Source organism: Odocoileus virginianus, chromosome 11, assembly GCF_023699985.2.
Source record: "Odocoileus virginianus isolate 20LAN1187 ecotype Illinois chromosome 11, Ovbor_1.2, whole genome shotgun sequence".
NCBI classification, from domain to species: Eukaryota; Metazoa; Chordata; class Mammalia; order Artiodactyla; family Cervidae; genus Odocoileus; species Odocoileus virginianus.
In genome coordinates, this window is record NC_069684.1 from 34,518,958 (window position 1) to 34,546,654 (window position 27,697).

A 27,697-nucleotide genomic window follows, 5' to 3' on the forward strand; every position below is an offset into this window, starting at 1 on the left:
GCATCAGGTAACTTTGTGAATTCTGATCTTGGGAACAAATCTGCTAAATCTCTTAAGAAGAGACTGATATTCAATCATCATGGTTAGTGTACTGATGTCTGGACATCTGCAGACACTTTAATACATTCAAGAAGATGCTACTAACAGAAGGAAAAACCAGGAGGAAGCAGTATAGGTTTCAACTCCTATGTCCCCATTCCAACATAGAAGGACATAAAGTCCCTAAACTTTCAGGAAAATTTAACCAAAAAATAAATTTAGTGGTAATACTACATTTAAGGGTATTCCTGCATCTTTATGTACCAGGAAAATATTCAAAACCAAAACAAAATTTAGACTGAAAACAAGCCGGCGATTTCCAATTGAAGTACAAATCCAACTGTTCCTATCTCAGACAGAATGCCCCACATTCCAGTTATACTATATCCCAGGGCTCCCCTAATGCCACTCAGCTTTAACTGTGTTGCTACGGACAGCGAGCCCCACCTTCCACCTTGGATGTGAGCCTGGAAGCCAGAGTGGATGTGATACCAAAGCACCTCTCCAGGATTCTCCGGATCAAGGCATTGTCCACCTTGGATGTGAGCCTGGAAGCCAGAGTGGATGTGATACCAAAGCACCTCTCCAGGATTCTCCGGATCAAGGCATTGTGATCCCAGGGGCTGCAGCCACCCAAGGTCACCACACACATCTTCCATTAGGGGACCCCAAGGCATTTTACAGCTGCCTTTCTAGGTCCTTCTGCTTTCCATCCAAACTATAAATTGTTACAGGCACTGGGGCAGTGCAGCAGCAGCAGGGTCCATTCCATTAGGGCCTCAAGGAGGGGCAGTGGTGTCAAGAGGCTAGAACCAAGGGCAGCAGCCCCACAAACGGCAATGCCACCCTCTCTGTAGCAATGAATCCCTTTTCCATTGTAAGAACACAGTAGTGAGAGTGTGAAAGTCACTCAGTCATGTCTGACTCTTTGCAATCCCATGGACTGTATAGTCCCTGGAATTCTCCAGGCCAGAACACTGGAGTGGGTAGCCTTTCCATTCTCCAGGGGATCTTCCCAACCCAGGGATCGAACCCAGGTCTCCCGCATTGCAGGCAGATTCTTTACCAGCTGAGCTACAAGGGAAGCTCTCCTCCAATGAAGATTTGAAGAGCAAAAGCCAGCATCATAGATCAGACACCAAATAAAAACACAATAAAACAGTCTCATCCTATGTTAGCTGAAAACCTGATACACGCCTGTGTAAAGGTGTATGCTATATGCAATCCACAAGTCCATGAGAATTAGAGCAGGTGAGGAAAGAAGCTAAACTTGAGCCATATACTGATTAACTAAAACTATACCCAGGAATACTCTCCTGGTCCCACAACTGTCTCTCATTTTTAGGGGAAGTGGCAAGCAAAGCGGAAAGATCCCCAACAGTCACTTGCTTCTAAAAAATACAAGCATGCAAATGAGGTTTCCCTGCCTAGTGCCAGTCTCTTAACTGTATTAAATGCTACACTTAATGTCAATGTTCCCATTCAGTCACATTTAATATATTCCTTTTTGTGTCTCTATTTATCTGATAAAAAATAATAATAATGTGCATGTTTACTCACTCAGTCGTGTCCAACTTTTTGCGACCCCATGGGCTGAAGCCCACCAGGCTCTTCTGCCCATGGGATTTCTCAGGCAAGATTACTGGAGGGGTTGCCATTTCCTCCTCCAGGGGAACTTCCCAACCCAGGGATCGAGCCCACATCTCGGTATTGGCAGGCAGACTTTTTTTACCATCGGAGCCAATAAGGAAGCCTAATAATAATGTGCTTTTGTCCTATCTCTTAAATGAAGCAAATTATTAATTTAATGGTTAAGAAGCTTCCTGGAGCCAAGAACTGCTCTGAGCACTGCAAACAAAAAGATGAGTGTAACACAACCCTTTGGTTGAGGGGGTTGGGGGCCAAAGTGGGGAGCTGCCACACTGCTCAGCTTGTGGCATCTTAGTTTGCTGACCAGGGACTGAACCGTGCTCTCTGCAGTGAAAGTCCTAACCACTGAACTGCCAGGGAATTGCGGACAGCCCCTTGACTGAGTGCCAAAACAACTGATTATGCAGTTGACCCTTGAACAACACGGGTATAAACTGCACTGAACTGTGTGGATCTATGCATATGCAGGACTTTATCAAAAGACATACAGTCAGTCCTCCATGTCTAAGGATGTGGAATTGTGGATACAAAGGGCTGATGATGGAACCTGAGTGTCCAGGATGCTGGCATCTGAGGCGGGTCCCAGAGACAGTTTCCCATAGATCCCTCGGGGACACTGGGCATACAGAGAAGCCTCGCATGGTGTCAGGGACGCTACCTGACTGACTCTCCCAGAGAGAAGCAAGAGAGTGGAGGCTGGAAGCAGGACAGCGCTATCTCAGTTTCATTTCAATGTGTACCTTAAATTTTTTAACATGATTTTGACTCTGAATGTTTACATACAGTTAAAAACTAAGTAGTTCCACTGGGCAGTGGGTTGAATTGGGAGATTGGGCAAATATACACTTATGAACTGAATAGGCAAATATACACTTATGCATAAAACAGATAACTAATGAGAAACTTCTGTAGAGCACCAGGAACTCTACCCAGTGCTCTGTGGTGACTCAAATGGCAAGTAAATCCAAAACAGAGGAAATATATGTATACATACAGTTGTCACTTTGCTGTACAGTAGAAACTCCACAACACTGTAAAGTAACTATACACCAATAAAAATTAATTTTATAAAACAGGGGTATACTATTAATAGATAAATCTAGGTAAAGGTTGTATGTGCTAATTTTACTATTAATATTGATGATACTTATTTGTATATCTGAATTTATCTAAAAGTAAAAGGGGAAAAAGTTAAGTATCATATACAACCAACCTTCCCTCCCAAAAAAACTAAGCAGTACTAGTATAACTATCCCAAGCTAAGTATGTCAATAAAATAAACCTAACATGCCCAGTGGTGCCAGGTAAGGGCAAGGTCACAACATGGCAGCTACACTTTAAAACTTAAACAGGCTTTTCATGAGAGAAAAATTGAGTCACCACAAGGAACCCAGTAATCTAAGTGTCATACACCATCCCCTAGCCCCCAGTAACCTGGGCAATAAGCAATCAGTAACAAATTTATGTCACAAGTGGCTATTTCATTTCAGCAAAATACCATCAAACTAATTCTATCAAATTAACATTGGCAGTTAGAATTTCATTGGCTTTCTAAGTTTGGTTTGAATTTATTTATAAATTATCCTTTAATGTTGTTTTAGGGATATAATTTGTGTGCTGGGGGAGGTAGGACATTAAATAATATGGGAGAACCACAAAAAATTTTAGGGACATAAAACACTGAAGTTTAAGAAACACTAAGGGATCCTGGAACTGAACCAGAAGTTCTGCATCCTACACAGGACGCCATCGGCTCTGCCTCCACAGCAGTCACTGGGGGCAGACTTCCATGTGCTGAAGCTGGCTGCCCATCACAATATCCTGGGGAGCGCCTGGAAAAACTGTGCATTCCTGGGCCTCACTCCAGAACTACTGAAGTAATATTCTTGCTTTACAAGTGAGGAAACCAAGGTGCAGAGAAAGGAAGTAACTTGATCACTAGTAAACGCTGCCAACATGAATCAAACCAACACCATTATTTGAACACACACACACACACACACACACACACACACACACACCCACCCCATATATATATATGTATTTATATATATAAAACCACAGCCATGATATATTACTTCTAAGCAGCTTTTCCCTCTTCTGGAGTGTAAAAAATGGAACAAAATACCATCACAGGTTTTTCCTCTTTCTACAAAAATAATGAAAATTCATAAAGTCCTTGTACTGCTAGAAATGGAAAGACCCTAAGGGCTCAAATGTTCTGAGGGCTTCCTCCTCTCCCTTCCCACTTCCTTAGTCTCTTCTTTTCTTTCTTTCACGTTACTCAAAAATTCCACATCTGAGTTGATGATAGGTAAATTCTGATGTATTTTTCAATGACAGAGTTTGAGGGAAAAGAGAAAAAGAGTCCATTCCATAATCACCACAATGATTCAGGCAAAAAATAAAATAGGTGTTAATACCGTATGCCTGTGTATGCTCAGTTGTGTCCGACTCTTTTCAACCCCACGGACGGTAGCTCCCCAGGCTCTTCTGTCCATGGAATCTTCAAGGCAAGAATACTGCAGTGGGTTGCAATTTCCTACCCCAGGGGAGATGTTAATATTAGTGGGTGAAAATTCGATGGCAAACAGGACATTTCCTGCAGGCAATCTTTCTAACCCAGATATCAAACCCATGTCTCTTGCATCTCCTGCATTGACAGATCAATTCTTTACCATGGTGCCACCTGGGAAGTCCCTGGCAACCCGTTCCAAAATTCTTGCCTGGAAAATTCCAATGACAGAGGAGTCCATGGGGCCACAAAAGTTGGACAGGACTGAACAACTGGGCACATACACACAGGACATTTACACGGTCTCTAAGTTTCTCCCTATAAATTACTTCTTATTTACAAAGGAAAAGTTAGTAACTCACCCAAGCGATCAAAGTTCCCATTACCAACAATGTGACAGGTTAGTATCATCTGTCCTCTGATGTAGAGACTCAGAACACAATATAGACAACTCTGCCAAAATTAACGCATAACCAAAATCTAATAACTAGGAAGCAACAAACTATGGGAAACTGAGCTGGACTCTTGAAAAACAGGTCAATGTCATGAAAGGCAGAGAAAGACTAAGGAGCTGCTTCAGAGTAAAGGGGACTACAGAGACACGGTAAATAGATGTGTGATGCTGGTCTGGATATCAGGTCAGAAAAGCAAACTGCTGTAGAGGGCATTATTGGAATGCACAACAAAATGTGAATGTCTACAGATTCCCTCAGTATTGTATTGCTGTCAGATTTTCTGATTTTGATAACTATATAGTAGCTATATAAACGAATGTCCTCGTTCTTACAAAAAGAATACACATCTAAGTCTTTAGGAGTAAACAGTCAAGATGTCTGCATTTTACTCTCAATTTAGAGCAATGTAATAGATTAGCAAGCCCAGAAACAGATCTACATAGTCAACTGATGCTTAACAAAGGTGCAAAGGCAATGCAATAGAGAAAAGAAAATTTTTTCAACAAATAGTGCTAAACAACTGGACATACATGTGCCAAAAAAATGATAATAACCTAGACACAAAAATCAACCCAAAATGGGTTGATGTGAAATGCAAACTATAAAATCTTAGAAGAAAACACAGAATGAAATTTAGATGATCTTGGGTTAGAAGATCACTTGCTAGACTCAACAGTAAAGGCACAACACATGAAGGAAAGAACTGATAAATTAAAAAAAAACCCTACTCTATAAAAGACACTGTCAAGACAAGAAAAATACAAGCCAGTACAGACTGCAAAAGACACATCTCATAAAAGAATTGTTATCCAGAATACACAAAGAACTCCTGCATGTGTGCTAAGTCACTTCAGTTGTGTCAAACTCTTTGCAACCCCATGGACTGTAGCCCACCAGGCTCCTCTGTCCATGGGATTCTCCAGGCAAGAATACTGGAGTGGGCTGCGATGCCCTCCTTCAGGGGATCTTCCTGACTCAGGGATCAAACCCAGGCCTCTTATGTCTCCTGCACAGGCAGAAGGGTTCTTCACCAGTAGTGCCACCTGAGAAACACCAAGAACTCTGAACACTCAACAATAAAAAATAAACAGTATGATGTCAAAACAGACCTGACAGCCTAACAAAAGATACTCCACACAGTATGTCATCAAGAAAATGCCAATTTAAACAACAGTGAGATACCACTAACACACCTAACGGAATGGCCAAAATCCAGACCAACATCACCAAATGTTGCTGAGGATGTAGAGCAACAGGAACTTTTCTTTCATTGCTGCTAGGGATGCAGACTTGTACAGCTACTTTGATAAATAGTGTGGTTGTTTCTCAGAAAATTGAACACACTCTTGCCATACAATCCTGTAATTAGGCTCCCAAAGGAGTTGAAAACTTATGTCCACACAATATCCTGCTGCTAGAGAAGCTTTATTCATAACTGCGAAAACTTGGAAGAAGGATGCCATTTTTTTCAGTAGATGAAAGGATAAATAAACTGTGGTGCATCCAAACAATGCAATTTTGTTTATGGTGAAAAAGAAACTATTATGCATGACTTTTCATGTCTTTACATGGAGGAATCTTGAGTGCATACTTCTAAATGAAAGGAGTCAACATGAAAAGGCTACATCCTGTATGATTCCAACCATATGACATTCTGGAAAAGGCAAAACTAAGGAGAGAGCAAAGAGATCAGTGGTTGCCAGGGGTTAGGAGGAAAGGGAGAGCTGAACGGGAGAAGCACAGAGGGTTGTCAGGGGAGTGAAACTACTCTGTGTGAAGCTGTGACAGTGGATACATGGCATTGGAAACCTGTCCAAATTCAAAGAATGTACAACACACTAAAAGTGAACCTAAAGACTACTATGCACTTTGGATGATAATGATGTGGAGATTCACTGACTGTTAATACATGCACCACTCTGGTGGGAGTATTGCTAATGGGGGAGGGTATTCATGTATGGGGACTTGCCAGGTGGTACGAGAGGTAAAGAACCCGCCTGCCAACGGAGCGGACATCAGAGATGCAGGTTCGATCCCTGGGTCGAGAGGATCCTCTGGGGGAGGGCATGGCAACCCACTCCAGTATTCTTGCCTGGAGAATCCCATGGACAGAGGAACCTGGCAGGCTACAGTCCATGGGGTTGCAAAGAGTTGTTACAACTGAAGCAACTTAGCACACACACATGCACACATTCATGTATTGGGTAGGAAGTATATGGGAAATCTCTGTACCTCCCACTCAATTTTTGCTGTGATCCTAAAATTGCTCTGAAAAATAAAGTCTATTTACAAGGAATAAAAAAAGGAAAAAATGATAAGTATCTGCCATTCGATCTAACAGTACAACAGGAGATAAAAGATAAAAACAGAAAATGCTAACTTAGAGGAGTTAGGCATAACAATTTTCAGATTCTGGAAAGGATTGATTAACCTTAGGTGAGTTACTTAATCTTCACACCAGGCACTTAGAAAAGCTGAAGACCTTGATATTTATTTGAAACGCTGTCACTACAAATACTATGATATCCTAAAATGACGGATAACACCACAAACAAAGTTAAGCTAGACAAACTGCATGCTCTACCTCCATGTCCTGAAATGTCTCTTAGTAAAACTGCTTCCTAAGAACTTGTAAAGCCTGCGCACACCACGTATTTGCTTATACATTTTTCAAATAGCATGAAATAGCCCTTGAAAGAAGTTAAAGGGTCTCACAGTGCCTGTATAGTAACCAAGGGTGATGCATTATCCCTGAAAGAAGGGAGAGCTCAATAAAACTTAAAAGTAACCATTACATTTCATACAGATCTATGGTAGCAAAGACTGCTTAAACAGTAAAAGTGTTTTAAAATCCTAAGGTTATTCAAATATATGTTCTGAAAATGTGGCTCGAGGCCTCTTTTGTATAAAAGGAGCAGATGAGTATAATGGAAGATAGCCTTAAGAACAAATTAGCTGGCATTCAGCTTCTAAGGGAAAGCAGGTTGTGAAAGTAACAGCTTCAAAGGAAAGGAATTCACCTGGAAGTGGGTATGTGCTCACTAATACTAACACTGGTCAACTGGGTGTTTTAAGAATTCTTTAAACTTGCTACATTAAAATTCAACAGCTAGTAATCATCTTTCATTCAGGGTAGATGGACTAATCCCCAAATTAATACAGCATCTGTACTGGCATTTTTTCTGAAAATCTGGTTTTAACACTTTTACCACAGTCAAACATGAAAGGCTTATTTTGGGCATAGTTAAAGGCAACTGGAGAAACTACAGTAAACTCTGAAAAAGCAGGATATCCTTAAAACCTCCTATAGGGCAAAACAAGCAACCAGACAACTCTTTATAAGCATCAAGCAGCTAAGAAATGTAATTGCGTGCTCAGGCCCTAAGTCATGTCTGAGTCTTTGGCGACCCCAAGGACTGTGGCCCCACAGGTTCCTCTGTCCATGGAATTTTCCAGGCAAGAATACTGGAGTGGGTTGCCATTTCCTACTCCAGGGAATCTTCCCAACTCAGGGGTGGAACTTGTGACTCTTGCATCTCCTCCACTGGCTTTATTTTTAAAATAGCATTTTATGATAAATATTTACTTTTAATTATTAAATGGTACCCCAAATCGCAAGTACGTGAAGCACCTGTTGTGGAGACCATATGGGGAAAGCTACATAAAAAGACCAGCAGTGTGCCTCAGTACACAGTGACTGTTCCATGTTAGTTTACCTCCTTAGCAAACAGTTAGCTGGTTTGAGGGCTGTTTGTCTTTTGGGGGTTTTAACTATAGCCTTTATTTGGAAAATAGCCTCAATTAAAGAAATTTTTAAAATTTTTATGTCATTTTAAAGGTTACTTTCCTGATTTGAGGTTTCAAGTGACCCATACCTCAAGAGACTTTAGAGAAAAGCAGTTTTTAAACTTAATTTTTAAATTTTAGGAATCTACTGATTATAATTCATAGCTGAAAAATATAAATTCTCTCCAGGAAAGTGCATGTGTATAAGACTTTGCAAGCAATTTTAGGAAGTTCATAGACCCTCTTAAACTCAACAAAACCATCTAGGGATCTAGGGACTTTAGATTAAGAATAGCCGAAAAACCAATCAATTATTTAAACCTGAATTTGTACAATAAAACTCTATGTGATAAGAGAGACTGCTTAATGAATGCTTATTATATACTTGGCATCAGGCAAAGCAATTTAATGAATTATTTCAATCACCTTTGCAACAGCCCTTTGCGATCAGTGTACTGTAGTAGCATACCCATTTATGAGTGAGAAAACTAAGGGTCAGATGGTTAGTTAACGTGTCCATGTTACACAGGAACTCATCATGAGAAAAATCTGTTCTCTGAAGGATAATGCACCAAAATCAAAACTAGTAGCTAAAAAAAAAATAATAATGACTTGGTTTGATCATTCACCCATCAAAGAACATTTAAGCTGTTTCCAGTATTTTTCTATTGTGAATAAAGCTGCTGTGAATATTTTTTTCATGACATAAAATAGCTTGACCCACTATCAAAACATGGTCATATTTGTAACAATATCTGTTAGCTACCCCCACAGCGGTCTTAAACGCACAGAAAGGTAAAAGTAAAGAATAAAAATGCTATAAGTAACTAAACATCCTAGTGAGGAGCACTGAACTTCCAGTGAGGAGAGGACAGGTACACTTGATAAGCACTCCAGCCTGCAGAGCCACACCTACCACAGTAGACGTGAACATGCATTCAAGTCCCCTTTAAATCGCTGCACCTCTCTGCTCTGGACAGAGCCTTTGTCACACAAATTAAATCCCAATACCATATGGGGAGCAGCTAGGGTTGCAGATCATCTCTTCCCAGCCTGGGGAGGATCTGGACAATGCTTCCTTTGCCTTCTCACCTCCCTCCCTAACCACTACCAGTAAATCAGTACTTTTTGCTAGAAGGCATCTGAGCTAACAGATCTCAGGAATGAGTAAAAATGTTGCCTTTCCGACACAGATGCTTTTAAAATGAACAGATAAAAATTAATAAAAATTAAACCTTATGAGTTGATGCCATCATTAGTATAGAAACAGAGATCACAGATACCTGAATATGCAAAGAAAAGTTAAATTATGATGCAATCAATGCTATCCTATAAAAACTAAATTAACAAAAATAGTCTATTAGAGAAGACATCTGGTGTATCATGGCAGGAAACGTTAATGATATTGTCTGCAGCCCTGTAATCAATTTTTTCTCCCAGCAGCTCTCTCATTACACTGTATCAGATCTGTGGGCCTGCAGAATTTATGAGAGCTCCACACATGGAGGGAAGCTTTGCCAACTGGATCCGATTCAGATCCAGCTCAAATGACTTTGACAGCATGAAGCGTTGTTAAAGAACAATCAATACGTTAGCTTTACACAGCATTGTCTTGACTGAAAAAAGATCTGTCATCTTACTACAGAATCTTCTCCAGCTTACACAGAATGGTTATCTGAGTATACCACTGATCATGGACTTAATTAAATTCCTGTGGACATAATATTTTTACTGCTAAAAAATTAAATGAATCAATACTAGGCATCACTAATGCTAATATAAAAAGTTTACCAAAAATCAATGTTATCATGGGCAAAACCTTAAATCCAATCAGTAAATCCTGGTTAGTGAGTATTGCAATAAATGAAACAGTCTAACAATGACATCCAGACTGATTAGAGAATATAGTATCAGTCCAGAAGATAAAAACCATTTCATACACACACACACGTAAACAAACAAGATGGTAATTGGTAAAGGCTGGAGCTTCTGAAACAGGCAAGTTGGGACTGCTAATTTGTTCCTTAAGATGCCAATATCTCTCCAGGGATTAAAATTAGATTTTTATACACTACACTGGGTTTTATCTTCCATTGTGATTGACTATTATATATCAGGAGTTTCAAGGCTTCCATAATGTGAACTTTTTTTCTGGTCTCATTCTTGATAAATTACAGTGGCAACTATCTAAACATGAAAATTGTTTTGACAATTATTCCTGATTTTATTACAATTATTTATACCCCATCTTCATTGTCTTGGCCCTCTTCATTTCATGCATGGATGACAGCCCTAGCCTCCTAACTGGAACTTTCAGTATTTCCCCCACTCCACACTGCTACCCAGTGAATCTTCTTAAGCAGTGATAGGCTTGCCTGGAATGAAAAAGCCTGCAAAGGCTCTCTTTGGCCCAGCACGTAAAATCTAGCCTTTTCTAACCTTCTACGATCTGGCCCTGTTTCACATCCCCATGTCTGCCTCCCAGGACCCACTAACCTGTGCTCTTCTTTGATGTTCTGCAGTCATCTTCTCACAACTCTCGGCTTCACCAGGCTCAATGCCTATGTTGCTTACAGGGACAGGCTGGCATGCACACGTGCAGGGCTCCTCCACTCTGCCCGCCCCACGTTACCAGTGTATCAGAAACACACCTTGCTCCTCAATACCTATCTTCCTTCCCAAAGCTTTCCCACGTGCTGCTACAGCCCATTTGCAGTGCTCTCTTCTCTGAGTCTCAAGGTAATAATATTCTACAGGGAAACTGAATGAATCATTACATAGTGCCAGTATCCTGAATCGTGTGAGTACGTGTGGTGACTACTCTCTTGTGTTATTTTCTAATTGAGCATGAGTACAAGCCCCCTGGCAAGATCACATAAAACAAGAGAAAGACGGGTCTTAAACTTCTTTAGTGATTAACAGCAATCAATCAGAACAAGAAGCACCAGTCTTTGAAAAACTTTAGCATTAAATCCTCATAAAGGAAGGAAAATGAACACAGATGTGTACACACAGCTCTCAGAGAAGGTAAGACATGAAAATAACCCTCGTGGACCACTAACACCAGGCCCTGTGCTCCAAGGGATACAGTGCTAAAGACATTTCATCCTGCTCTGCCTCACAGCAGGCCCCGCATCACCACCAGGGAACAGAGGATTTCCGGGGCGCAGCTGAGAGCACCACCTCTACATGCCAAGCCTGTCACACATTGATTCTGTATCTGGCATTGCAGAAAAGCCCAGCTACCTCTGCGCAACACTCTACCAAACATCTCCCAGGAGGGCAGCACCCCACACAGTTCAGAGCCACGGGCCACAAGTCCCAGGGATCCTGGGGAAAGGCACACTCCACACGTGGACCCACTTACCCCCTTCTCCCCCATTTCAGTTGCCAACATCCATACTCGCTGCTGATTGCCAGCTCCTGCTCCTTGCAGCAGCCCAGCGTGCTCTCTGCTGGTGCCAGAGTCCCCTACACCACCACCCCCCATCGTCTGGAACTGTCCTAGAGGGGTAAGGCAAGTCCCGTATTTGCTTCCTCTGTGCATGTACTTGTTACTCCTTTAAAAACACAGACAATACAGCACATTTTTAAAGGGGCTCTGGGGAGGGAGGCAATGATCCTATTTTATACCCTATGGGATATAAAATATTGATAGCTTTTAAAAACGGGATTCTCCTTACCCCTACAGGCCCTCGCCCGGCTTCAGAAAGATGCTGTGGTGGCTGTGATGCCACCGGCAGAGAGCATGCTGGGGGGTCACACAAAGCAGGAGTTGGAGATCTGCAACAGGCCTGGGAGTTGTGGACCTAAAAGAGAAAACAGTCTTCAGTTAACATGCCTGATGTCCCCTCAGACCCTGGTTATTAGGGGCACGCAGCACACAAGCGGGTTTCTGCACAAATCCTTTAGCAGATGGTCTCCAAAATCTCAGAGAATCTGTTTTACCACTCAAGTTAAACTTTGCGCATCCATCAAAGCTGTTTCTCACTCTGGCGTGAACAAACATATGACCCTCTGGCTTCACACTTTCGTGTGGGCCTTGTTGTAAGGCAGTATGGTGTGTGCCCCTCGAAATAACCAAGTTAAGATGTGACACAGTGTCAAAACGCAGTGACAGTGGCATGCTTTGCTTATAATAGAAACAAAAATGCAACGGTGTCAGATAAACACAACTATAAAATGAACCACAAGCGGACAAACTGAGCTTTCAGAAGAGTTTTCTAAGGACAGATGTTAGAGGCATAAGACACGTACTTCATAAGGAAATGCTCAAAGTATGGGGGGGTGGGGGTGGGGGGGCCTCAAGAGAGATCCTACCATTTTCTCAAAGTCCTAGTTTCATTTTGTAAAGCTGAAGACAGAGGCTTAACACCAGAGAAAAAGACAACATCCTTCAAACAAGCTTGAGTTTGCTCACAATGCCCAGTGGGTGAGTATAATGAACAGGCTGGAGCATAAAGTTCAAGAAAGACATTATGTCTTTTAGGAGCCAAACCAGTTTAGTGCATATCATACATGTCTTTCTTTTTCCCCAAGAAACATTTAAAACCAGCAAAAGATTAGGGAGCAACTTCTGAAAGCCAGCACAGTCCTGGTAAGTATCACAAAAGATAGCTCAGGTAATAGTTTGAACATGTTCCTTTTTCGAATACTCTAGGGAATATATAACATTTCCAAAAACTTAACCGATCCAATTTCATGTAGTTTTTAATGAACTAAAAAAACCCATAAAACCCAAATACTTAAGCGAATCTCAGTTCTTAAAATTGCTTAGAAATTACAGGTAAGCAAACTTTTCATATTAAATCATTTTTAGGGAGTCCTATTACACATAATTCCTTTCAAGAAGAAAAGAGTCCCTAACAGCTTCTTATAGTCCAAGATTTTAATATGCTCCATTAACTACTTGTTCTTTTTAAATGTCTCTGAAAACAAACAGAAGGACAAATCCCAAGAAGAAGAACTAACATGGGGAATGTCTTTATCACGATGTTTTTCTTACTGGTCAGATGACCCTCCAGAGGACCCTGGGCTCCCACACAGTGTGCTTTCTGGGCAGTCAGTCTCTGGCTCATACTGCCCTGGGGACACTATATAAATGACCTCTGTGAACATCAAGTGTCAATAGCCATAATCATCTCTACCACACACCTCCCTCCTCCCCATACCAACACTGCAAATTTCAAATCAAAGATTCAGCTGGGCACTAGGATGTACAGTACAGTCAAGAATTTTTAATGTAAGCAACAAACATTTTTGAAAAACTGAAATTCTTGTTAATCTCTTGCACTAGGAATTAATCAAACCACTCAAATGCTTATTCATTCAAATCAAGTGTTTTAAGCAAAAAACACCTTAGGTAAGGCATTTCTAAACATGCTGGCATTATTTAATATGCAAAAGTTCAAGTAATTATTAAAACATTTTATAACTCATTTATGAATCAAAAAACACTGATAGTATCTCAGTTGTCCTATTTTTTTCTTTCAATTCTTCTAATGAGTTTTTTCTTGTATAATTTTGAGTTGGCCCTTAACGCAAACATCCACATATACATTAGTTACAAATTTCCACTTCTAAGAAACAGAGTTGGAATGACAGCTATTTACCAGTCCTCTAGCACAGTAGCTCTCTACAAACATCAAATTGTCTCAAACTTCCTTAAGCTCCTATTTAAAAAAAAAAAAAAATACCCAGAGTTTTCTGCATTGTAAAAATTTCACATATACAGAGCAGATTTAGTAAAATAACATTTTTAGGTAAGTATTTTATGGAAGTAAATATAATAAAACTTCTTCAATGATTTCCTACACAGAGTCCTAAAAGTCCAACTACATTAGGAGAAAATGAATTACCCAATCACACAATAATCATGAACCATTAAAACTTTAAATCCCATGAAGCCTACAATGACTGTCAATCATCAGTGAAAACACACCACTCAGAAGCTGGGTAAATGGGGCCAATAAGATACCTTGAGATATTTATTCCCAAAGCCTCAGTCTGATTTTCACTTGTGTCACCACTTCTCCCACTTAAGAACTGACACATATCATGTGAAAATGTTGTGATGATTCAAAATAACTTTCAACACGACTGCCCCGTAACTGGGGTGAGGGTGGGGACAAGCACGGCAGGTTCCCGCAAAGCTGCATCTGACTGACCATCACACTCAGGGCCAAGTGACTTCATCCCACTCTTAAATTATAAACTTCATGCGAAAAGGACATTTAGTCCTTGCACACATATTTATTACTGGTGGCTCACTTCAAACACAGCATGGAGGAAGTCCACTACCCCATTACAGTTTATCACAAAACATATGGATAGCAACTAAGTGACTAAGACCTTTATTTAAAAAAAAAATAAGTGGGGAAGGTGTGGCCTTCAGAAGAGTACTCTGGCATCAAGTCAGTAACTCAACTCTCCTTTTTTTTTTTGAAACCTTTTTTAAATTGAAGTAGAGGTGATGTACAATATTACACAAGATATAGGTATACAATACAGTGATTCCTAATTTTTAAGACTGCATTCCATCTATAGTTATCATAGACTGTTAGGGATATTGTACTATGCAAGATACCCCTCTACCTTATTTGTTCCTCTTAAGCCTCTACCCCTATCTTGCCCCTCCCCTCTCCTCACTGATAACAACTAATTTGTTCTCTGTTTCTTTTTAATTATATTCACTAGTTTGCTTTCTTTTTTTAAGATACCACATATAAGTGAGACCACACAAAATTTGTCTTTCTCTGTCTGACTTACTTCACTTAGCAAAGTACCCTCCAAGTCCATTCATGTTGTTGCAAATGGCAAAATTTTCTTCTTCTCTCCACCTTTTCTTGACCTAGGAATCACTGTAAAAGAAGGGCACTGAGGCACCCAACTCCTGACGGTGAGAACAACTAAACTGACAAAAAGGAACAACTCTTTAAAGAACTGTCTCTGCTGTACTTTCCATTATCTAAGATGTGACTCCTCACTCTGTAAGCAGAAAATACTTAATAACAAACTTCCAAGGTTTTCACTTCATTATCCCACACAACACCTAAGTCACAAAGCTGTAAGCAAGTGGTACTGACCTTTCTACAGGGAATGAAAGAAGAGGGTACAGAGAAAAAAGAAACTACAGAAAGACTCAATTTGGCAGGCTTAACTTGAGAGACTACAAAAAACCTAGAGAGAAAACAACCACTGCTTCATACAGAAACAAATCATCACATCCCAAGGCATTTTTCCTATGAACTGCCTTCTCTGGGATGTTTACATAAGACTAAGACATCATTTATCTTTGCTAAAAGTCAGTGATACAGAAAATTCAAAGCGGAACACAATAATGCCTAAAAAATATTATGACTTTGGCTACATTCACATAAACTTCCTGAAGAAAATTTTATAAATGAACTTTTATAAAGTATTTTTAGAATTATTTAAATATATAAAATACCACACACTGCAGGCTATCTCAAGGTAAAGAAGCAGATCTCTTTGGCCTGTTTAATAAATGAAAGGCTAATTTGTAGTTAATGCAAGCACTGTATCAAACAACTACTAAAGTTTTTTAATAACTTTATCCAATTAACTTTTTCCACTGAAGTGTAACTTCATTCAATATTCAGTAAATATTTATTATGGATCTTACATGAGTCATGCAATATATAAATCAATGAATAAAACAGATGAAGTATGTGCTTTTACCAAGCTTAAACCTAGAGCACCAACTAAATGTCAATGTCACAATCATCACTAAACTGTCCAGTATGTAGGCTTGATCTCTTCATCTAAAAACAAGCCATGGGCAAGGTGGGTGGGCACTTTACATCCCAACTTTACAGGTAAATAAAGCAAGGTGAGGAGGGTGTAATGTCTTGCCCAGTGTCATGGAAAACAACAACTGATGAACAGACTAGCTGATGTCCAAGTGGAGCTCTCCACCCAGGCACTCTACCATCCCCCAAAACTCAATCCCAGGATAACATCTAATCTTCTCAATTAGCCATGTTCAAATTAATGTACATTTCCTGCCTCCCCTATGAGTTTTCAATACAAGGTTGACCTAACATTACAATGAACACCCATACACCATATATTCTGTGCTGAGTAGTCACATCAGCCAAGCTGGGATTAAATAACTATGGTGTATAACACATGTATGCACACAAGGTTGCCTGTTAGTGAAGCCTCCCTTACCTCCCAGTATTGTCTATGTAAAGGTCTCTAACAAAAAACCAAGAAGATACAGCACTTATTCTCAGTTAAGCTTTCATTTTAAAAAAGCAAAAGCAGCTAACTGCTTTCAGTCTTCTGAGAAACTTAATTTTGGTGGAGAGAGGGCAATTTCAATGGTAAGTGGAGCTAAGCTGAAGCCCCTGACGGTTGCACTGTGGCGATCAGCTTTTGGGGTAGGGTTATGGGTCTAGGCCAGGAACTAGGAAGAAATCCCAAACATTCCTCCCTCAGCTACTCACATTTGGCTATGAAACAAAGAGACACCAGATACTAAATCTTACATAACTCAGTCCCCACATTCACAGCAGTAATGGAGGTGTGTCTTTGCCAAGGTAAGGAGTAGGAGGCATCCTTAACTATTCCACATGCAGGATCAGCACTAAGAATATAAGCTGTTAGGGACGACAATGATACCAGAGCATATGCATCCATGAAGAGTTGTAACAACACCCTGAACCCTAAAAGTCAACTGGAAAAAGCGAAAATTCACTACAGACAGGTCCCCAACTCCAAGGAGTCTCATTTAATAAACCAAATAGGAGCAAAAATGGACCAATGGTATCTGCTCAGAATAATATTTGTAATAATTATCTATCTGACCTGAAAATTAATTTCATGTAACAAATAGCTGAAGAATTGATAACTGTAATAACTCAAGGAAACAAGCAACATAATTTTTCTATTTAATGAATAACAGAAACTATTAGGAATCCACACAGAATTCCCATGCAGGATATTAAAAGAATGGCTTCAACCACTCATCTGGGAGTGAAGGATCAGGCAGAAAGCACTACTCTTAGAATCAGATGAGGAACTCTGTGGGGTCACACTGAATGGAACCTACCAATCTCAATGAACTCCATTCAGCATTCTCAAAATCCATGATTATTTCTAGAAGCAAACTAATTCTAGTATGCTAAGGCCTGGGTTCCTCTAAAAATAGAATTTTATTGATTTTTTTGTAAAAGAAGGGAATCCTTCCTCCACATCAGTCCCACAAGTGTTCTCCGACAAAGGCTGACATCCACTATACCGCACCTGTCTGTCCAGGCAGAACCCAAGACCCCTGAGGGGAGGACCTTTACCTTACATTCCTCAGTCCCCTTATAGCTGTACTCAAAGAAAACACAAAGTAGGCTTGCCTGTCGAAGGCCCTGGCAATAACCCAGAACATCTGAACTCACCCTGGCACATAATGCCCCTGGAGATACCGACTGGCTTGGAACAAAACCCTCAGTGCACACTCGGCCACATGGTGACAGAAAAAAGCTGGGGGAGTGCAGCAGAAGAAAAGGCTTGCCGCTGTGAGCCCAGGCTATTCTGGATACAGTCACTGGAGAGCTCCTCCAGCTGGCCCAAGAAGGGGGCCCTTCACTGAAAGAAAACAAGGAGGGTAATCTAAGAATCCAACAGGAAGAAGCACCAGTGCAGCAAGACTCAGGGAGAGAGCTCACTTTCTCTCTCCCTGCACAGCTACTCCAAACCTCTGCTTCAGCTTCCTCCCCTACAAAAGGCCTTCCCCCAGTGCCTCCGATGGTGCCCAAACACACCTTGTACTCAAACTCGCCATGATAAAAGGACTGATTCTAATTTATGGTATAAACAAAGAAAGAAGTCTCTCAGTTAAACCTCAAATCCAAAAAAGATAAAATATGTAATTAATCAACAACATGTCAAAGCTGTTAGGTTATTCCTTTCCACGGTTCCACCTGCCACGTGTGGCATTTGCTGTGCACAAAACCAACCCTGGTTTCTTTGCAAAATTTTGCAAAGAAACAAAGCACATTTCCTTCTGTTCATCTTTTTGCCTATTAGTTGGGTAAGCTGAAGGAGAGAAAGTCTATGATTATTCTCATCTGTGAGGTTAGCTGTTCATAAGCGGTATTCAGAAACAAGGAAAGAAAGTGGGCAACCAGACAAAAACTATATTTCTTCTAGGAGCACATATTTCTTCATCATCCTTGTTATTCTTACACAAAAACTATGAATACGTGCTGAATACAGAACTCAGTCGGAAACATATGACATAGCATATGTGACTTAGAAAAAGGCATCTAAACCTACAGCACCCCACTTTCCACACCATTTTAATGTGCTGCACTAGACCAATCCTGACAAGAGAAGCCTCAGCTTTTATTGCTGTTAATACCCTGAGCAATTACTGTAGCTCAGCAGGAACCTCTGCCCCAAACAGCAGCTATCACACTGTAATCAGCATTTCATAAGAGACGCCGTTCAAACATGAAGGCACCTGCTATCGTCCAAAATCTGTATAAAAGGGACTCAGATACTAAGTTAAAAGAAAAATTTTTGCAATTTGATTCCACAGCTATCTTTTCCATGGTGCACTGGTGTTACACATTTGGTAAAAATCACACACAAAGACAGTGAGCGGAGAGTGACGGCAGCACCACCAGCTAACTCTTCAAGAAACGAGGCCGCCGCCCAGACTCACAGATGTCGGTGCAGCGTCTGTAAAAAAATCTCTGGAAGGCAACATATAATAAACAGCAGAGACCTCTAAAAATGGTAAAACCTCACGTTGCCATAAACTCTGAACAGAAAGCATTTGATTTACAAGATTAAACTGCAAGGCCACCTTGTAAAACAACCAGAAGGTAAAAGCGATCTATCAAGAATAAAGAAATCTTAGACATAAATGGCCTGTTTTACTTTGTTTTAAAGTAGCAAAACACATGTATTACTCAGGTGATAATTTTTGAATAAAGAAAAGTAAATAGCAGGCAACTTTTTAACTCAATAGGATACACTAATTGGACATTTGGAATCATTCAAAATGTGTTATTTTTTTTAAAAAGAGATGCACAGTTCAGAATATTATTTTCCTTAGACTGAAATATCACATACAGTGTATGGCAGAGCACAAGTGTTATCAGAAGTCACAGAGGGGTTTGGAAATGTGGCATTCACAGACACTGATGTGTATCTCTACAAAGCTAAACAATTGGCATGCCTCTAAACCTAAGAATGTACAGAGTGGCTCATAACCTTCAAGTACAAGAATCCTTTCTTATTATGTTTCAAAAGATCCCCAAATTACAGTATTTCACATAACAATAGTTTGAGGAAAATACTAAACAATAATGGTGATTCTTAACTATGTCTTGTCATTAAATAAGTTAATTTTAAAAATCACAGAAGCATACTGATATATTTGAAAAGGAGTTATACAGACATGTGTAAGGTACATTTATTGAACACTGAGAATGTTTATTTACAGACCTCTGCAAACTATCTACAAATATTGAAGGATCCAAAGTGCCCAGTCTGACAATCAGTGGACTGAAAGCAAGATTTCATTTCAGACAATCCCAGCACTTCAGTACTTGTGAAAGGTTTTCAGTGAGAAAGCACTGTAGCTATTCCATCACCAGGCCAGGCTTCCTTCTAGCAACTTCCACTCCTGGGAGACTCCCCCCAAAAAGGTTCAAGATACTCTCCATATTTGCTTAACATACCTAAGAAAGTATGCCACAGAAAATAAAATATCTGGCCCATTTATATTCTTTTTCTCTCCCCAACTCATCATGAAATCCCAAATTCACTTCACTTCAGGTCCTTCATAATGGCTGAGAAAAAAACTACTCAAGGGAATCTCGGAAATTATTGTCAAAACAGTTACTAAAGGAATAAAATTTTCAGAAGTATTTGTATGCAGGATGAGCTTTCTCATGCTAAATGTTCTAACACAAAACCGCTTACTGCCTTATTGGAGAGCTGTAGTGACCAAGTGGCCAGCAGTTTAGAGGTGAGCAGGTTACCAAGCCAACACGGAGAGCAGCGACCAGCAGAGACAGCCGGCGGGGTCGGGAGAAAGCAGAGCAGAAGCGACAGCACACGGAGAGATGCTTACCAGTTTGAAGTCTTGGATGCTACAGATGAAATACGGCGTGTTGGGCCTCCGACTCTCGATATACACACAGTCTTTAAAAGAAAAAGAAAATTTAAAACAATGGCATTTACCTTTAAGGGAACAAAGACAGGGCCCATAAAGCCACTGCATCAATAAATAAATAAAGAAATAACAAAGCACATACCTTTCATAGAAAAACAAAATTTTATAGGTGATATGAAATTACAAATAATTTTAAGTTAAAGGGAAACAGATCTTGAGTTCTTTTTGATCACTAGCTGATGATTTAAAGATTTGGTAAAGCCCCAGTTATTGTTCCCAGCAGCCCTGAAGAAGGGGAGTGGGAATCCCATGGGATTATCCATAATCAGATGAAGAAACTTTGATAAAGGGAATTACTTACTCAAGTAATTACATACCAAAACAAAATTGTGAATATCTTATTCAGACAGATGCTCCCCATCTTCACACAGACAAACAGCTTTGCCAACTACTGCTTTATTTTTAATACATATTTTGTGAGGAAATGAATGAAATATGTAAAAAAAGACTAGCTTGAACATGCTACTACAATAACCTTTTCACCCATACAGAAAACCATCTACTATCTCATGGGCAACTTTCTATTAAATTTAAACCTAAACATATTTTACTTTCTAATCGTAAAGAAAACGAAGGCAGCCAATCAGAGATGGAATGAAGTAAACCAAATTAGATTTTCCTCACGGAAGAAGAGCACTCTCTTAAATTACATTTGACAAGGCGGTAGCTGGGTAATTATTTCTGATGCTCTCAACAGCTGGAGTCTAAAGGTTACTTTCTAAAATGACAGGCTAAGATATATTTGTTTTTCTAGAAGTAATGATTTTAAGAGAAGCAGCAGCTATAAAGGAATGTAAAAACTCTCCACACTACAGCCCAAGATCATCATAAAGCGTAGGATATAAAAGTCTGTGTATTATTTACTGAGAAGTAATGGCATCTGCTGTCAATCACATTTTCCAGGGAGAGTGACCATAATGCCCACACTTAAAATGTCATGTTTTATCTTCCTCATGACCCGTCACAACAATGTCTTAGAATTTTCTCAAACCAGGCAGATTCCTCCGTTTCTCCAGTTCATGCATGTTAAGAACACACTATACCCAGCCCCCCAAAAAAGCAAAGGTCTGGAGTCCCCAGTCCAGTGGAAATCCTAGTCCTACCACAGGCACCAGCAAGACCCAAGAGGAAGACTAGGAAGACAGCCAAGGAAGACAGAGGGGCACTTCCTTCCATGAAACTTTCTGAAAGACAGTAGGATTTTTGAGGCCCACAGTCATTACAGAAAAGGAAGAAATCTGAAAGTCAAACATTGAGGCATCCAGAATTTCCCAACTGATTTCTCTACTCAGATGTAGGCTCCAGAACATTCACTTGCTTCTGAATGCAAGTGAAATGGCAGTTGAGGAATGAACTGCTGACTGAGCTTTCTATCTTGCTCCAAAGTCCAGGATGCTGGGGGAAAAAAAAAAAAGCTGTTCCATATTCAGACAACATCCAGTAGCATGCTAATCACCTGAAGGGATGAAGAGAATTCTTCCCACTGTTGTAAATATTTCTCTTCCTAATCCTAATTTGGTATTCAAGTAAAAACTGAAGAAATCCACTCCTTAAATAAAAACTGTAGCTCCAACCTGGGCAAATTTGGGGACAATCCAAGGTTGTTAATTTCCATGTTCCAATCCTTGTTTTACCTACTACCAGCACTTCAAATCTCCAGACATCCATTATTTATTCACCTCACTCATTCTGAACACAAATCACAGCCCATACACCTCTTCTTCCTATCACCTCCCACAAAGGAACTATTTTTGGTCGTTCATAACGTGCACTGTCATGCACGCTCAGTTGCTCAGTCATGTCTCTTTTTGACACCCATGGACTATAGTCCGCCAGGCTTCTCACTGTCCATGGGATTCCCCAGGCAAGAATACTGGAGTGTCTATTTCCTTCTCCGGGGGATCTTCCCACCAAGGAATCGAACCCAAGTCTCCTGTATCTCCTACACTGATAGGTGAATTCTTTTATCACTGCACCACCTGAGAAGTCCAACACTGTCATACCTAACCTCTAGTCACTGACTTCAAAACTAACAGGTCCCTTCTTGACTAATGATCTCCACTTTCTTAAAGCTCATGTGACAAAAAAGCTTGTTGCATTCGATGCTCTGATCCCATATCACACCTTACCTTCCCTAGGCTTCACTGTTCAACTGCACCAAAGCCCACAGCCTGACCACATCAAACCCTCTTTACTATTTTATTCTTAAAGGCGCCTGCAGCCATATAATGAGTTACCTCCAGTGGCAGTAAATTCTCATAGTTCCTCTATAAAGAAATATCTCCTTACCCTGATAAAAAATGTCCTTAATATTGTGTAAATATATTGACAATTTACATCCACTGTGTGGTCAGTTATTTGGCAGTCAAGATGGTCTACACTGTCCACTATCAGTTTTGAGCTTAAAATGACATACTCATTTCTGCCATCTCTGTACTCCCCCAAAGGACTGATGTATGATACTGATGTTGGTAAGACTAGACAGTATTGGAAGTAAATGACAGATGGTTAGATAATGAGGATTAAGAATAACTCTATTCTTTTTACACAAAGAAAAGCTTTACATATATATATACATTATAATCAACAGAATCATTATTACTATAAACCCTTTACTTATAAAGACATAAAGTAGCTATTAACATATATTTAAAAAGCTTTCCAGAAGAGGAGAAAGAATCTATATTCTTTCATTTCTCACTACAAAGATACATTCAGGAAAATGATTATCTGTAAATACAGTGGTGTGTGTGCTCAGCTGTTTCCAACTCTTTGCAACACCATGGACTGTATCCCACAAGGCTCCTTTGTCTATGGGATTTCCTGGCAAGACTACTGGGGTGGGTTGCCATTTCCTGCTCCAGGGGCTCTTCCCAACCCAGGGATCAAAAGGGCATCTCCTGCATTAGCAAGCAGACTCTTTACCACTGAGCAAACTGGGAAACCACTCCTCCATCCATGGGATTTTCCAGGCAAGCGTACTGGAGTGGGTTGCCATTGCCTTCTCCGATCTGTAAATATACCTGAGAATAAATCTGTTAGAGAAGGAAGGAACATACATGATGTGAAGGACAACTACTGATAAACTTTCACCTAAACACTTCTCTGTGGTCTTACTGGAGGCTGCCCTGAGGAAGAGTGTTATACGGAATTTGCATATCAACACCTTATTACTAGATACAAAGTTACCTCTGTTTAAAGAGCTATCATGGCAAACCAAACTGATCCAAAAATTATAAATCCAGATATGAGATTTCAAACTAAAAGGTAAGTTATATGTAAAACAGGTCATTGAATTCAGTTCAGTTGTGTCCGACTCCTTACAACCCCATGGACTGTAGCACACTAGGCTTCCCTGTCCATCAACAACTCCCGGAGCATGCACAAACTCATGTCCATTGAGTTGGTGATGCTACCCAACCATCTCGTCCTCTATCACCCCCTTCTCCTCCTGCCTTCAATCTTTCCCAGCATCAGGGTCTTTTCCAAGGAGTCAATGCTTCGCATCAAGTGGCCAAAGTATTGGACCTTCAGCTCCAGCATCAGTCATTCCAATGAATATTCAGGACTGATTTCCTTTAGGATTGACTGGTTGGATCTCCTTGCTATCCAAGGGACTCTCCAGAGTCCTCTCCAACATCACAGATCAAAAGCATCAATTCTTCGGTGTTCAGCTTTCTTTATGGTCCAACTCTCACATCCATACTTGACTAATGGAAAAAACATAGCTTTGACTAGATGGACCTTTGCTGGCAAAATAATGTCTCTACTTTTTAATATGCTATCTAGGTTGGTCATAGCTTTTATTCCAAGAAGGAAGTGTCTTTTCATTTCATGGCTGCAGTCACCATCTGCAGTGATTTTGGAGCCCAAGAAAATAAAGTCTCTGTTTCCATTGTTTCCCCATCTATTTGCCATGAGGTGATGGGACCAGATGCCATGATTTTAGTTTTCTGAATGTTGAGTTTTAGGCGAACTTTGTCCCTCTCCTCTTTCACTTTCATCAAGAGGCTCTTTAGTTCTTCTTTGCTTTCTACCATAGGGTGGTGTCATCTGCATATCTGAGGTTTTTGATATTTCTCCCTACAATCTTGATTCCAGCTTGTGCTTCATCCAGCCCAGCATTTCACATGATGTATTCTGCATATAAGTTAAATAAGCAGGGTGACAATATATAGCCTTGATGTACTCCTTTCCCAATTTTGAACCAGTCTAATTGTCCATGTCCAGTTCTAAGTGTTGCTTCTTGACCTGCCAATAGGTTCTCAGGAAGCAGGTTAGGTGATCTGGTATGCCCATTGCTTTAAGAACTGTCCACAGTTTAATGTGATCCACACAGTCAAAGGCTTCAGCATAGCAATGAAACAGAAGTAGATGCTTTTCTGGAATTCTCTTGCTTTTTCTATGATTCAACAGATGCTGGCAATTGATCTCAGCTGCAAAGAATATAATCAATCTGATTTCAGTATTGACCATCTGGTGATAACCATGTATAGAGTCATCTCTTGTGTTGTGGAAGAGGGTGTTTGCTATGACCAGTGCATTCTCTTGGCAAAACTCTGTTAGCCTTTGCCCTGCTTCACTTTGGACTCCAAGGCCAAACTTGCCTGTTACTCCAGGTATCTTTTGACTTCCTTTTTTCCCAGTCCCCTATGATGAAACAGACATTTTGTGTGTGTGTGTGTGTGTTAGTTCTTGAAGGTCTTGTAGGTCTTCAGAGAACCATGAAGACCTTCATATCAACTTCAGCTTCTTCAGCATTAGTGGTTGGGCCATTAGACTTGGATTGCTATGATATTGAATGGTTTGCCTTGGAAACGAATAGAGATCACCGTCATTCTTGAGATTGCACCCAAGTACTGCATTTCAGACTCTTTTGTTGACTATGAGGGCTACTCTATTTCTTCTAAAGGATTCTTACCCATAGTAGTAGATATAATGGTCATCTAAATTAAATTCGCCCATTCCAGTCCATTTTAGTTCACTGATTCCTAAAATGTCGATACTCACTCTTGCCATCTCCTGTGTGACCACTTCCAATTTACCTTGATTCGTGGATCTAACATTCCAGGTTCCTATGCAATACTGTTAATTACAGCATCAGACTTTACTTCCATCACCAGTCCCATCCACAACTTGGCGCTGTTTTAGCTTTGGCTCAGACTCTTTGTTCTTCCTGAAGCTATTTCTCCACTCTTCTCCAGTAGCACATTGGACATCTATAAACCTGGGGAGGTCACCTTTTCATACTGTCCATGGGGTTATCAAGGCAAGAATACTGAAGTGGTTTGCCATTCCCTTCTCCAGTGGACCACGTTTGATCTCTATCAGTATTTTGAAGCTCATATGTGAAAAAGATTGAGAATATCTTCAAAATTATCCTTGAAACCAAGTGACAAAACTTAAGAATTTATTTACATAAATGATCACAACACAAAGAATGACCAAGGTCAGAGGTCATGAAATTTCTGACATGAACTAAAAATTTTAACACCATGTAAAACTTGCCATATGAATGGGGGGAAAATACACTGCTTTGATCTAACTTTTCTAAATCATTTTAAAAATAAAAGCATGAAGAAAATAAAAATAAAAGCATGAAAAATTATTATTTTAAATTTTTAAATTTTTCTTTCTAACCTTTACAGTAAAAAGAATAGGAGAATCCAACTACAAGAGAATGTATTCTAAGAAGCAATTTGGAATTTAAGTCTCTCTCTCTCACACACACAGAGGTTTACTTATTATTGCTTTTAATGATTTTCAAACAAGGTTGCGTGCATGTGTGCTAAGTCACTTCAATCATATCTGACTCTTTGCAACCCTATGGACTATAGCCCACCAGGCTCCTCAGCTCACAGGATTCCCCAATTAAGAACAGTGGAGTGGACTGCTATGCCCTCCTACAGGGGATCTTCCCGACTCAGAGACTGAACCCACATCTCTTATGTCTCCTACATTGGTAGGTAGGTTCTTTACCACCAGTGCCACCTGGGAAATCCTTCAAATAAGGTTAAAAAAGGCCAAATAACTCAGAAGTATTTCCCAATTGTCTCATTAATTAAGCAGCTATTTAAGAAAGTAACTTTATATGTGTGTTTACAGTTAGCACAAAAATAAAGTGGTTTTACTTGGGAAGGAAATGATGAGAATGTAAGTCAATAGCAACGTTAAAATCTCAGTTGAATATATGCCCAGTAACCTTTTAAAGCCAAAATGATTTGCCAAAAATTTTCATGTAATTTATGAGAGCCTGGACTGTCTGAAGCTGGTTATAAAACTGGTTTCACTCCGTTAGATCAATGATCCTCAACCTGAAAATTCCCCATGGTCAACACAAGTACTGTAGATACCTTTTTTGAAAAAAGAATAACTTAAAAAGAACCTTTAAAGAAGGAAAAGCAAGCTAACAATTCTGAAAGAACTGAGCAAAACTGGTGCGATCCATTAAGTGCATAATACACATTTTCAAAACTGCCCAGATGAAAATGCATATTTACCAGATTGAGCTAATGGCTGTTACAGGGCAAATATATATATATTTTTAATCTTAAAATCAGCAAGCCTGAAATGGGCCAGAAAAAAATGAGTGACACTATTACCATCCATATCAATTATTCCAAACAACACATGATAACAAATTCTTCTCTTTACTAGAGGGTGTCTGGAAATGAAACCATGGGTCGAGGTTAAGATTTATTTTCTAACATGCAGCCTCTGCCTGGAAATTGATCACACGACCAAGTGACCTCAAATCCTGTGTCCATGATTTGGTCAATGATACTGAACTGGGCGATTATGGCCATCTTTCACAACCTCAATGTAGCTTTGTGTCCAAGAATCTCTTGAGCCATCTGCAACAGTACAGCATTTGCTAAGCTGGAGAAGGAAGTCAGCCAAAACTCCAAGGCGGATTCTAGAGGCAAAAGCTCTCTGCTTTTGCAACCCTCACCAAATCAGCAGGTCTATGAAAATAGAGCAAGAGTAGGGTCCTCTCAAGGGTAAAAACCACAGCCTGAAGCATCAGGCAGTTTGTCATCCTGA

The 27,697-nt window shown here is 40.0% G+C and overlaps 1 protein-coding gene across 6 annotated transcripts in view; it reads right to left on the reverse strand.

The window, feature by feature from the left end:
- Positions 1-27,697, reverse strand: part of RERE (arginine-glutamic acid dipeptide repeats) — a 405,272-nt gene that overhangs the window by 206,551 nt on the left and 171,024 nt on the right. For 5 of the 6 annotated variants that reach the window (XM_020913245.2, XM_070474245.1, XM_020912530.2 and 2 more), the window contains exons 3-4: positions 20,552-20,622; positions 12,129-12,254 (exon numbers count right to left, since the gene is read on the reverse strand). In XM_020913245.2, the coding sequence (XP_020768904.2) occupies positions 12,129-12,254; positions 20,552-20,622 (197 nt within the window). The remainder of the gene's footprint in view (positions 1-12,128; positions 12,255-20,551; positions 20,623-27,697) is intronic. The other variant, XM_070474246.1, reaches the window with a different exon arrangement.